General features: G+C 46.7%; 1 protein-coding gene across 1 annotated transcript in view; it reads left to right on the top strand.

Moving 5' to 3' along the window:
- Positions 1-14,150, top strand: part of RBM6 (RNA binding motif protein 6) — a 57,221-nt gene that overhangs the window by 28,989 nt on the left and 14,082 nt on the right. The window contains 2 exon segments of the mRNA XM_032699176.1: positions 12,424-12,498; positions 14,028-14,088. Coding sequence (XP_032555067.1) covers positions 12,424-12,498; positions 14,028-14,088 — 136 coding nt within the window.

Here is a 14,150-nt window from a genome sequence, read left to right as displayed (position 1 = left end):
AATCTTAGTCAGAGATGCTACACAGAGGTGCAATTTCACCTTTAAACGGAGAGTGGTGGTTTACTGCTGGCTGCATTTCCTTGTTGGTTTTTCATTGTGCTTGCATTCATGATTAGTTGATTTTCTGTGAAGATCTGTAGAGACGCTAAATATCCTTGTGTAACTGTTTGGAAAGTGCGTATCGTTGTAGCCTCAAAGTGCTTCAAAGGAGTGTGGCAATCAGCGGCAGGACGGATCGTGTGCTGCTGCAATTGATAGGTTGTGTACGTGGTCAGAAGGGGAATTTGGGATTAGGATGTAAAATCCCTTGATCAAGCTCCTGTATGAAAGTAGTAGGACTCATGCCACTAATTTGCTTTGATGCTTTTGAAGTCATCCTTTAAGTAAGCTGGTGACTAACGGAACTGGAGCTGCACTCTCAGAAATTCCCTCTGTACTCTTAGAGTGGATGGTGCTGATGATATGACTGAAGTGTCTTAAGGGAGATGAACAGGCAGTGAGAGGGGAAATGTCTGTATGGGTTCAGTGTACGTGAATCAAGGCAGTGAGTGCACCATAACTGCCATTTCCAGAGCAAGACCATTTCTCTCACGGTTTTGCCATAATGGTTTGCACAAGACCCGCCATCGTGAACGAGACAACACAAGTTGTTGGGCTGAGTCCAAAGAGTCCTTCTTAGCTCATTCTAGCAACGTCGAGGGGAACAGCCAGATATATTTTACAAGCATATGAGCCAGATTATAATGCTAGGACTCCATCTGGACTGTTTTGATAAGTGGGAGCACACCAAAATGTTGCAGTTTTCACTTGATGAGTCGTTGTTGTGAGCTTCAGTCTCAGAACTGTTCGTTCATTGCTTTGTGCTGTCTTAGCAGCAATTGCTTTCCGTTTCTTGGTGCGCTGTTGGTGTGGATTGCGGGAACAGGAAGGTAAAAGATTGAGCTGAGGTGGAAAAAAATGACAAACTGCACACTCCCTGGGTTAAGGAAGGCAGAAACACTGTTTGCTTCTCTTCAAAGAGATGGTCTGCCTGCTTTTCTCTGCAGAAATTAAGTATGTTTTTTGTATAACTATGATGGTGATACTGAGAGAGAGCTGGAATTCCATTCAAATGTCGATTTTAATATCCGTTTTCTTCCCAGTTGAGCTTGTACTGGATCTTTTCAGTGTAAATCTTGGAAGTTTGGCTACCTGAATTGGGGTACATTCAAAAAAAGTACCTTGAATTTTGCTATTTCTGCCCGGGTTATGAGGCTCACACACGTAAAAGATTAAATTCAGATGTTTCAAGTTTGAAGACGCAAGATCAAAGCTCTGGCAGGCAGCAGTTTTTATTTGTGAATTTCTGATTCCATTTGACTGTAACTGGGCTGTTAATGTTCTTGTCTAGAAATGAAATGATTACAGTGGAAAATGGGGGTGGCACGCCTATGTGGACTATTGTGTCATTATCCATCAATCACAGGCAACAAGGAAACAGGTATTTAACACAGGAGGACACAGAGTTATTATCCACCCTGTTCCCCTGCAAGCCACAGGGCACCTTCAAGACTCTTATTAAAGCTTTAATTCCTATGGAGATCACAAGAAACCCTGTATGCTACAGGCTAAGAGATTGGAACTTTGCTGTCATTCTGCATCTGTGCAGGACAAGAAACATGTGAGATGGAAGAACACCAAGAGTGCTGCCAGACAACAGCCCTCTGTATTTCTGAGGAAGGCACAATCTTTCCCTGATCCTCTCTTGTCCAGGGAGGAATTTCTTCTTCCATCATATCTGGGAACCTGATAACCCAACATGTGTGAATGGGACAGCCACTGAAAGGTCCTCAGTACCACTGTTTGACCAGCTGAATCCTGGCTATGATGCTCCCAGAAGAGGGTCACGTGGGAAAATCCTGAAGCTGTTTTGTACAAGGAGACACAGGAGGAGGTGGAAAGATCTTCCTGGTTTCTGCAGTGACAGAAGCTGTTTGATGTAAGGAGAGTTCTGCCTTAAGTTTGTTTTGTGGTGCTGTTGCACTGTGTGTATGTGTTGACAACTACCAGATGTTGCATCCAAGTGTCCTCCTTCATCTCCATTGCTTCAGGCCACCTATAAGTTCAGTTAGTTATGTCTTCCCCAGAATGAACAAACAGCTTCCAAAGGACGGGTCTAAATTCAAGTCTGTCATGTAAGGAATTACATTTTTAATGAGGGTCAAAGCTATAAAGCTGTAAACATGATATTTAAGTATTTAAAACACTGCAACTGTCTTTAGAACAAATGGATGAGAGTAATTCTCCCCTGCTTTCATAGACAACAGGGGAAATATTAGTTTTTTGTGATGTACAGTCCATGTCTAACCAGGAAATTAGCAATATCCAGATGGGCTTCATGAACCAGATTTGAGCCAGGATGGCATTTAAAGCCCAAGCAAGCATTTGATGTACTTTTCCATCAAGGATCTCAGGGAGTAGAGTTAACAGAGAAAGTAATTTTAAGTTCTCAGAATCCCAATGTATTTTCGTACACATAATACGAAAGAGAAGGTTGAGAAGTCTCACTAAGAAGCTTTCTCACAGTGCAAAGCTGTACATTAATGATATGATGACTAAGGTATTTCACTGTTTATAGACTTAGGTTTTTGAAAGCCTGATTGATTCTTCCCAACCTGTGATATCACTGGAGAAGAGAGCTGAGGTGTTTTGGGTTTTTTTTTCCCCTGACAAGGTGTTCTTCTGCGCCTGCTCCGTGTGGGACTGGTGTGTGTTCCCTGCCACTGCCACCTTCTCTGCCCATTGCACTAGCTCGTCTCTCTTTCTTCCTTCCAGTGTGTACTGGGCCCATCACTAAATTTAAGAAGCAAATTCCAAAATGTTTCATCGGCATCTCTAGTGACAGGCAAATCCATCTGATTCTAAGAGGAGCAGCTGAAAGCATCACCTCTCTGATGCTCCAGAGCTCGCTGCCGAGAAGTGAGCGGCACACAGGGAGCTTCAGGTACTGCCTGTGCCTGTCTGCATGGGCCAGTCCTCTCTCCTGAGCCACCAAGTATTAAATCCAAGTATTAAAGTCCCACAAGTGGTTCAGTGGCAATACCTGAGCCACCCACTACTGTGGGGGCTTATCTGACTAGTTTGAAGAGGTGTCTGTGCATGGGGTTTCCCCTTCCCAATCCCTTAGGAATTCAGCCAAGCTGAGGCACTTCTGACACAGCAGGGAATCATGTTCTCCTTCCTCGGTGTCAGGGTTATCATAGGAGCTGCTCTCCTGCACACTCACCTCTCTGGCTATACTCTCCCAAAGAGCTGAGGTCAGCCACCAGAGCCTCGGAGCCTGGATTTTACAGAGGAGAGTCACTTCTTCTGCCTCTTGCACCCTGAGAAGGCACTGAATTCCTTTCTTCAGCAGTTCTGGCAACTGGCTAGGAAGGAGGGATGTGGGTGTACCTTTGGATGTGCAGTGAAGTTGTGTGGATGAACCTCTTTAACCCCACTGCCTGTAAAGGAGGAGCTGCTGGGCCCTATGGGGAGCTGTGACACCCACTAGTGTTATGTTGCACCCAGCTGGGCTGGCAGGAGAAACTCCTTCCAAAGGCTCAGATGACTGTTCTCATGCTGTGCCAGGTTTCTTGGGCAAATCCTGACCCAACAGGTTAAAGCAGCTGTTTTCCAATCAGCTCCTAAGAAGAGCTCTCTCAGGAGGCAGCGCCTGCTCAGATGTAGAAATTGGTACAGGTGCCACTCTGAAGAAGTGCCAGCTGCCTTGTGGTTCTGTCCAGGTGTGAGTTTTAAGGATCTGGATTTAGCTTTTGGACAGGCCACCTCAAGGTCACGGTGATGTGCTGGGAATCATCACTGAGATGTCACAGGTAAGTATTGCACTGCTGGTGCATTTCCCTGGCAAATGGCAGGGCTCTTTCTTTTACCCTGTGGGAATCAGTGTCAGGCACCCACTTTTGCCATTTACTCGGAATTTAGGCATGTTGAGAAATTATGTCTCCAAGGACCAAACCCTCTTTTATTCAGAGCTGCTCCTTCTCCTCGGGGTTTTTGGATCTTCCTTAGCTCTGAGTGCCCAAGAAGTCAGTTTGGAGGCTTGTGTGGAGGAGCCTCTGGCCTGCTCTCTCCCCTGTTTACAGTTAGTGTGTTCTTTGCAAATGTTTGCTGCTGCACAGAACATTCTACATTCTGTTCACCATGCAGGTCAAGCTGTGTTGGAATTGGTGTGTAATCTCACAGGTAAAAGGACGTGTTTGTTTGGGGTGGGGTCTTTAAATGCTTAATAGGTTGAATTGTCTAGGAATAAATTTACCCCTTTAAGGCAGAACCTTCCAGTCTGACTTTTTTCCAGGATGATTTTACATTGAAATTGGTCTTTAGTGTTTTGATATTTGTGCTTCAAATCTATGACTAAGGAACTGGGTCTTTCCTCATTGTTTCCCAGCTTCCTTATGGCCATTGCTAATTGTAAGGTATCCCTGAGGGAGGTGCACAGGAAGGTCCTGGGCTGGATTAGTGCATTGTGGTAATGGAATTAAGCTTTATATTGTTTAACAGTGTGATGGGATGAGGTGACCTTTCAGGAAGAAGGTGGCTATGTAACAAAATATTGAGAAATATGTCCAGGTCACTAGAGCAGCATTTTGGAGAGAGAAGGGAAGCCTCTGTATTGGGAGCAAATGAAGTCTTTGGAGCAGCTGTTCAAACACAGTGTCCATTCAGTAGCCCATGATAAATCAGAAAAGGAATATTGATGAGGCAGAGCCATGTGGACCCTTCCCTAGAGCCATCTATGAATAGTGATGCTCAATATGCTAAATATTTAAATATTCTTAAGTTTTGATAGTATAGTATACTTTTCAAATTGAGGATTCAACCTGATCCATACTTTTTTGGGAATGAGTATTTTATATACAGTCATTTAGGTTGGAAAATATCTTTAAGATCATTAGTCCAACTGTTAAAGAACATCTTAGGCATGGTCCTCCTTCACTTACCCCATTTAAGGCCTTAACCATCCACGCTTCTCTTTAGCTGTGGAGTGGGAGCACCAGAGCACAGAACTTGCCCCCTTTGAACTGTTATCTCCCAATGTCCCCCCATCCTCAGTGTCTGAACTCTAAAAATCCTCTTCTGACAACTTCATACTGTAAAGGAAAGGCTCTCATTTAAAATTTCCACTTTTTTCCAGTGATCCTGTAAGCTGATCCACATAGGTGCCTTCTTAGAGGGGTGAGGGGGGCTGGAGGTCGGCATTAGCTGGGCAGGGTTAGGGCCCTGAGTGGCAGGTGAAAGTCCCCTTGCTTCACTGGATCAAAGAAAAACTTTCAGATGTGTTGAAATCTCCTTAAAGGGTGAAATGCAGAAGCCATTCATATCACCTGCCTTCCAAAGCTGGCCCCAGAGCATGTGAAGTCCTGGGCACATTGTGTGGTTTTCCCAAGCTGCGGCACATCACTGTTATCCTTCCTGGAGCAGTGATTGGGAGCTTGCCTGTACCCACTGGTTTGGTGTTCTCAGAGCAGGACTGAGAGTGCTGACAAGCGAAGCAATGCTGTGTTTAAAGATAAGCACTTTGAGAGTCCTAGCTTGGAAGTGAATTGGAGTTCAAAATTCAGGCATTAAATGTAGAGAGCTGGCATAGTCTGAAAAGCAATTTCTGTGTATATTTGCGAAAAGGATGTCAGTGGGGGGAGATGAGCTGTACAGAGATACTGGGACTTGCCTTAAAAGGAGTATGGCTGGTATCCAGGGAATTTAGAAATCGTGGGAAGAAACTGGAGGTGTCTCAGCAGGCTAGCTGGGGTGTCTGTGGAAATAAGGTACTTAAAGGATGCAGACTGGCACCTTCTGCTAAAGGACAATGGCCTGGATAACCAGGCAGGAAGGGAGGCCTGAGGAGGGAGCAAGTGGAAATGGAAACTGGTGTGTCACGGTGATTGTCCCAGTGCGAGTGGGTAATGGGTTTTGAATAAAAAGAGTTTGAAAAAAGAGGTGCTGAGAGCTATCTGGGATAAAATAATCCTTATAGAGCATCTTAATCTGTTACATTTAGCTACCAAATCTTTAGGACTCTCTAAGTATCCTCCTAATGCCTGAATTCTGTGTTAGTGCCAGTTTTGTTTCACGTGTCCGTCAGTGGTGTGCCGAAGCCTTGTTTGTCAGCTCAGGATGGATGGTGACATCTTTGGCTCCCAATCTCAGGCCTCCCCTGACCTTGAGACCATGAGCCCTGAGCATCACTTGCTGGATAGCATTGGATCTCTGTTGGAATAAATGCCTTACTGCTACATGCTTCAAGGTGATGCCACGTGCTTTCAGCTCCGTGACGTCGCCGATGCCCGGGAGCCAAACATCCCGCTTTCTGGGTGACCACTAACACAACATTTATGTTGTCAGTGTCATCTCAGTGTTAATCCTGATAGAAATCTCTATAATACACAGGGCAAGGTTGTTTGGACCTATTGGTAATGTAACAATTCCTCAGAGACCCATCACTCGTCCGACCATCCTTTCCCCCTGTATATCTTGTATCTTCTGCCTTGCTGTCAGCCACTCAGCAGTAGAGTACTGGACACTGCTAAGATCAGACCAATAAAAAGAAATCCCTGACCTGCAATGCTTAGGGAGCTGGAGAAGGGGGCTGAGAGCCTTGGGGAAAATCCCAGTACAGGAGAATTCGCCTGTGGTTAGTGTTCCTGTAGGAATGCCAGGTTGCTGCAGTACCCTGCAGCAGGCTGGATTGCTCTTGTTTCTTCAGCTTTCCATGTCACGCTCCATTTTCTAAATGTTTAATTACAGATGGATTGTGGTTTTTGGGTTCACAGCTTTCTCATCTGCTCTTTGTTAGAGGTAAGCAGATGTGCTGCCTGTTGCTCTGTAGAGTTGAGTCCCTTGTACAGCAGCTGCAGATGAGTTTGGAGATAAAACTTCAGCATATGGAAAAAACAGGATGAGAAGCCAGCGTCTGTGGCTGAGATGATCTTGTTTTGAAATACACCCAACTAGAGTCTTTTTCTCCCAAGTGTTGGCCTTCTGCTCCATCCCAGGAAGGTGCTGCCTCCTCAATTCCACGAGCATCGGGGGGAAGAATTAGGGAGACCTCTGGGACCTTTGGTGTTTGACTCCACCTGGCTGCCTGATTTGAAGATAAATACCTCAAGGGAGAGAGCCCTGTGCTCTCCCTGCCAGTTTCCATCCAGCCCCTGCAGGGAGCTGAGAGCCATGCCAGTGGAATAGGATGCCATTACATAACTTACATTGTGTGGCAGTTGGGGGTTGTTGAATTTGCATTTATAATCCATACTCAAATAGGAGCAGAACCTGAAAACATTCTGATTTGCAGTTCCAGTTAGATAACCCGAATTGTGCTGTCAGCTGCTTGTCTCCCTGTGCTGTGCCATCCAGGGCATTTGGAGGCCAGCACTGGAATATACCCTGAGGATGGTGAGAGCTTTTTGTTCTGGGAAGTACTGCTGGGACCGTGGGCTCCCTCTACATTCCCAGACTGCCTCCTGGGGTACTGTCTGAGCATCCCCAAGGCAATAAACACTAGTTGTTAATCAGTTTAAATAATTTTTAAATGATGGATGTATACTGATTTTTGAGTAACCATCCTAATTATAGTAAATATGCGTAAGAGGGCTGAATTAACATCATGTAAACGAGGTTAGTTCTGGTATTTTAATGTGGCTGCTTTGCTGTGCTACCTGTAAGCATTCTTGTGTCATGAGCTTTGTATGCAGTTTTTTATGTGTTCGCAAAGGATATTTCCAGTTAATTTTTAACATGGTAACAATGTCAGTCTTCTAACTTCATTATTATTCAGTGAGAAGGAGACCCAAACCCTTCAGTTCACGGCACAGATATTTTCCATTTAATCAGACCATGAACAATACAAGGAAATAATTAGCTGAAGTGGTGTTTGGTTTTGTGCATGAGCCAGCTGCTGGAGGAGGTCTGAGAACGATTCACTTGTGGTGCAGGCACCTCCTGCGCTGCCTTGGTTTCTGCTCTGTGGTTGTAGCCAAGAAGAAAAGTTTAGTTTGCTAATCCTTGTGGATTTGGGTGCTCTGTAGCTGAGCCTTGGTTCTGTTCCAGAAATGACCCGTGGCACCCCAGGTGTGTCATTGGTAAAGCTGAGACTGACAGTTACTGTTCCACTGAGTCAGGTACCCCTGGCTTTCCTTGTGACCAGGGATGATGGCATGCTGTTCCCATTCCACTGGAAGAGCTGGAGTACATTCCTCCACAGCGGTGTTGGTTGCTACATCCACATCTCTGTGCGGTGTTGCAGTCCCTGTGTAGCTGCTGGAGCATGACCCGTGAGGTGGAATATTTGGAGAGCTGTCAGCTCATTGTTCAGAGGCTCCAAAGTGAGATTTTACTGAAGGTTTTAATGTTTGGATGGATTCAATTAAAGCAGAAGCCTGGTTTTATTTGAGGGACTGGCTGTGCTCCGAAAGTTCTCCCTCCATGTTTCCAGTTTTCTAGGTCACTCTTGGATGCTCTAATTTTTTTTCAGAGAAACAGTTAGCAAAAGCTTTGACACTGATGATTTGTATTCTGTCATCTCAGTCTTGAGAGCAAAGAGATACTTTTTTGGCAAGTTCTCCCCCTCCTCAGCCCCCAGTTATCATCATTAGGAGGCTGTCAACAAGCATGAAAAATCCCAGCGTGCCAACTGTAAATGCTAATTGACAGACAAGCAGCTGAAGCTTGTGCAGTGCCTGACCTGCAGCAGGCTGTCTCCTGGCCCTGGCAGTAACTCCTGTGCTTCCTTAGGAAGCAGGATCAAAGTGCTTTGTGCTCATGTACCTGCAGTGCTCAGCAGTGAGTCAGCTGGGCTCTGTGCACAGCAGTATGATTGCAAACAGGTTGAACTACAGGTGAGCTAAAACTAACCTTATGAGTGGGCATGATGTGTGCTAGGAGTGTGGTCTGACTTTTTTCTTACAGTTAGACTTACCTTTAGCCTTTAGATCCTATTCTGGTATTCTTTAATGCTGCTTTTGGGGACAAAAAGCTTGCAAACTGCTCCAGTTAAAACTGGAGTTTTGGTGGCAAAGCCCTGTGCCCCGCTGACACAGTCTCCAAAGTGCTTTTGGATGGATTTCATCACCTTTGGATGTCGTGGCTAAGGGATTTTCCCCTTTCTTTCCCTCTCTAAAAGTAACCTGTTCCTGTGGGGTTTGTCCCTGCTCAGTGGAGAGCTTTGAGACGTGGCTGTGTACTGTGTGTGCTTTCTGCAAACGGGCTTTGTGGTTTTGTGGCACTGCTCTCTAGAACCACCTCATGGTGGGATTGCTCTGTGGATCAGCCTGCTGACAGTAATATTTACATACTTTGCCACAGGGCTGATTCTTTAGTAGCTGAAATGGCTGGGACTGAATTGTATCACTTAGACTGGGATCCAGTATTGCATCGCCAACAGACCTCTAAGCAAAAGAGGTCTGTATAGCTGTGTTTGAAAGGTATCAGACAGTAGCACAAATCATTGCTCCCAGCAGTGAAGTCCTGATGCTCTGTTTTGATGAATTTGGCAATTCAGAAAACAGTAGAATCTGTTCGTGCCCTTGGAAATCTGGGCATTTCCATGGCTGAGAGCTCTCGGTGTTAGTACTGCAGAGCTGTGCTGCCTTTTAAATCCTTTGCTGGTGAGTCAACTCTGTGTTTACTGCTAGTTTTGAGGGGGAGGTTCCTGACTGGGAGGACCAGAGGGACATTTTTGTAGCATTCTGATCTAGAAAGAAAAAATCAAGCTGCTCCGAATGTTAAAAATCCAGGAGGATTAATGGGCAGAGAGGTCCAGGATAAAATGACTGATTATGGAAGAGATTGTTCTAGTCTCAATACCTGACAGTACAGGTGGCATACCTTGGGCTTACCTTTATTTCCCCCCCAGCACTGTTCCCTGAAATTTTCAGAAAATCTTTGTGATTTCACCAAGATCTACTCAGTTGAAAGTGGTGAACTGAAATTTAAGAGTATTATCCAAAACATTTTGCAGAGTAAAGGAAGATCTAGATGAAAAAGAGTAAGCAGTGACAGGGACTGGAGGAAATAAAGGTTCTGAAAATATTTGTGATGGAATCTAGTAACAAAATGGGGAAATGGAGAGTTTAAAGCCACTGAATCCTGACAATGTATGTCCTAAATGAAGGACTCACTTTGGAGTGTTAAATCATGATTGCAACCTTGAAAATTACTTTATCAAGAAGAAATCAGTAAGAGAGAGCATGCTGAAAAAGTGAGCAGGCAATCAGCAGGGTGTTTGGGAAATTAGGGAGTAATTATGCAAGTGACACTTTCTGCAGCCTCCAAGAACGGAATTTGCAGAAGGGACCAGCACCACATGCACTTAAGTACCATTTTCCATAAACCCAAAAATAATCTTGAGGCTTTCTGGCAAGGTTTGTCCTCAGTGGCTGGTAGAAGGATGAAGCTGTGGGACAGATTGCCCCGCCAGAGGAGGTGTTCTCTGAGTTTCCTTATTTCCCAGGCTCTAGGCAGGGCTGCAGCTGCCTGCTGAGGAGCTGCTGTTCCCAAGGACTTCCCTGGGCTCAAGCTGCAGCTCTGCTCATGAGGATGTGCACCCTGCCTTCTCTCCCTGCCTCTGCTCGGCGGGTCCTGAGGCACAGGCAGGATTCCAGCCTGCTCTTGGCACTGCCCGTCTCTTGAGTGTGTGATGGGATGTGATGGGTGCCCTGCCTGGGACAGGGAGCATGTCCACCTCAGAGGGACCAACAGTCCTGGTGGGACAGCCTTGGTTTTCAGTTGTCTTTCTCACTTGTGTTTCCTCATGTGCCTTAGAGAAGGTGCAAACCCTCTCGTGGGCACGTGAAGTGGACAATGCTCCATGCTGTGGATTCTCCAAGGATGCAGCACTGTGCTCTGGGTGCACACACCAGCCTTCAGCAAGGTACAGGAACAGCTCAGCTTCTGTCAGGCAAAGGCAAATCTGTGCTGGAAGGCAGTGCTTGGGCAGCTGGGTGGCAAGGAGGAACCCCCCAAAGTGTTCAAGCCATATAGGCCTGGTAGGAAAGGATGGGTTTGGTTCATAAAAGGCAGGATGTGCAGAGGGGAGGGTGTGGAACCCCACCTCACAGGGCAGTGTCTTTGGTCTCCAATTTTTTCTGCTGTGCGCTTTTGTAGGAGTTAAAGGATTGTTGTACTGCCACTCAGTGATTCCCTCCCATGAACTTTTCACTCCCACTTTACATATTCCCTAGCATCTCCCTCACGTTCTGCAGAGCAATTCATGCATGGGTGTATCATGACTTCTGAATAATGACTCTGGTAACTTTTCTCCACTTCATGACTTGCAGTGGGGGCTCTTGTGTGATGAGGCTACTGGGTCAGGGTACCTGGGAAGCTTCTGACTCACCAGAGGTCCTCAAAATACCTGATGGCCATTTACAGCTCCCTGACATCCACCTGTACCATCCAGCAGCTGCTCTCCTGGGACTTGGGAGACCTGGGTCTGGATCTCATTGTTGACACTAAGTCTCACTGTGGTATTGGGCAATACAGGCTGCGTGGTCTGGCAGTGCTTCCAGTGACAGGAGATGTCTGATGCCTCCAGTGACAAGAGATGTCTCATGGATGGCTCCCTGCATCTGCTACTCAGCCTGCATCCTGCATGCCCAGGTGTGGTCTGTTGTCCACAGCAGATGAGAGCCACCAGGAATCCTTGCTGCTCACTGCTTTGGTGGGCCTCTCCAGGCAGGAGCTGGGGGACATGCACCTTCATTTCACCCTTAGATCATCATCTGCATTTCAGCAAAGCTTATGGGTTTGTTGGGCTCCTGGCACCTCTCCAAAGCATCAGGTGTGGATCTGGAAGCAGTGTGTCTTTGTGGGCAGTAGAGTCCCTCTGATGCTGCTCAGGTGCTCGAGGCCACCCCCATGAAGAACTGGCTGCAGGACCAGAGACCTTGTCACGTGCTGGCATATTTCTCTGGAGGAAAGCCATGGTTTCATGAGGGACATGAAGACTAACCCAAGTATGAAAATTCTCTCACCTCACTAGCATTTTATCTCGTGTTCCTCCTCGAGTAGCTGCCTTGAGGCCAGCCTTGTGGTGGCTGGTGTGAGGGAGGCTGCCCAGCTGCCCCTTGCCAGCATGTGGACAAAAGCAGGTTAAAGCAGTTTCCCACTCTATTTACTTGCCTCTGCTCTTCCTGGGAGGTGGCCTCTCCTGCCTGGTTCCTCTGGAGCTGACACAGCTTTGTAGCCCTGTGCTAGAGCAGGGCACAGGCTGTTTTCCCTCCCACTTCCATGGCAAAGCTCCAGCTGACTGAACCAGGAGAATTCCTCCCCCTTTCACCCTGTTTTACTTGCAAAGCCTTTAGGAACCAGAGCTTTAACCCCTTCCTTTGCCTCTGAGTGATCTGTGTGTGCCGAGCACATTCGTCATTTACCCCCTTGTCTCAACAGGGAACTCTTTCCATCGGTGGCAAAGAAGTGACCCTTGAATACACTCCGTGCCCAGAGTTTTGGCGCTGCAAACGCGTAAGTATGTGCTCAGAGCTGTGTTGTACTTCCCCTGCTGGCACTCATGGCAGTGGCAGCTCAGAGGAGTGTTAGATACTTGCTGGGTGGCTGAAGATCTCTCAGGGTAATGAATGCCTGTCCCGAAGCTCTTGCTTCTTCTAAACTGTGCTTTTCCCTTCCTTGTTTTTGCTCCCGTCTCTGAGTGCACATTGCTCTGGTACAGGTAGCCAGGATTTTAGGCTTCATTCCTATGCAGTGGTTCCCTTTTAACATGTGAGGAAAATAGCGTGTGGATCCTTTCTCCTTAAAAACCACAATGAGACAGATTCCGGCAACTGGAATGGAACTGGCTTTCACGCTGGTTCATGTGTGTAACCACCCTTCTGCCTCACGCAGGAACCTGTGATACAGCTCTGAGTGTAGTAAGTGAAGCGGGGAGGGAAGCATGGAAATGGATCCAAGTCCAGGCAGCAGTTAGTACAGGCTGGAACTGGCCCATTTCTGGGAAGGCACAGTTGCTTGTTCCTATGTCCTCTCCAGGGTTCTCCCAGAACAGGAACTTTGGGCAGCAGCAGGCTGGGGGTGATTGCTAGAGAAAGGGCAGGGCTGCTGCCTGCATTCCCACTGACAGCAGACCGAGAGGTTGCAGCAGGGCAGGAAGGGATTGGTTCTAATTAGACTTCCACCTTGATCGTGGATCACCCTGGGCTACGGAGAGCCTCATTTAGGCTAACTGGATCCACTCAGCTGCCAGCAGAGCTGTTACTCACCACCTCATCTCTGCTTGCAGTGCTCCAGAGATGAAGTAGAGACAGAAGTTTCAAACAGCTTTCAGTGCTGCAGTGTATGTCCCCACTGCTGCTGTGCATAACCATGGCCTGGAGGAGCTTCCTGGTGCCCCAGAGCATTTACAAGGCTTCAGTTACAGGAAAATATTGGTATGAAAGAGAAGCAATGCATTTACAGAAGCTTAAGGAAGAAGTTAGGAATGCTGTATTTGGAGAGAGCTGTGAAGATGGGGCACTTGCTCTCTCCATGATGGCTCTGGGTGGAATAACCATCCAAGCATGTACAGCTCTGCATCTTGGTTAGCAGACATCTCTTCATTGACTCTCCAAATTACATCAGTATTGACAGTTTAGCTCAGATAAGGACTTTTTTGCTGCTTGAATTGCAAGTTGATGTTAGAGAATGCCAAGGTAACTTTTGATCCTTTGAATCAACATGGTGCCTAGCAGGGAGCTTTTGGTCCAGTGTCACTTGAGAGGAGGAAGGGTCCCATGTCAAGGACTAGTGAATAAATCTGCTGAGAAGCTGTGTGAAAACCCTGTTCCCAAGGCAATCCCGGCTGTGAGTCATATGAGCATTTTCCTGCCATTCCAGCCAAGGCTCCTGCTGCCATTATCCATCCTATCTCTCAGGATCTTGCTGTAACTTTTCCATGGCTGTTACTTTCTGAAAGCACTGCAAAGCCTAGCATTCTGGAGTAGGTTGTACCCACTGCCTCCAAAACATGACTTCCTCATGCTGTCCATCTTCCATTGCAGTGTAAGGTGTGCACTGTGGGCTACAGATCTTCCTGCTCTTATTGCAAGCTCCCAAGGGATGGTGAGTATATCTGGTCCTATGTGTTTAGTCAGTTAAAAGTTTCATCTGCCCTCACAAGTAAG

This window comes from Chiroxiphia lanceolata, chromosome 11, assembly GCF_009829145.1.
Source record: "Chiroxiphia lanceolata isolate bChiLan1 chromosome 11, bChiLan1.pri, whole genome shotgun sequence".
Taxonomy (NCBI): domain Eukaryota; kingdom Metazoa; phylum Chordata; class Aves; order Passeriformes; family Pipridae; genus Chiroxiphia; species Chiroxiphia lanceolata.
This window is presented reverse-complemented; position numbering and strand designations above follow the sequence as displayed.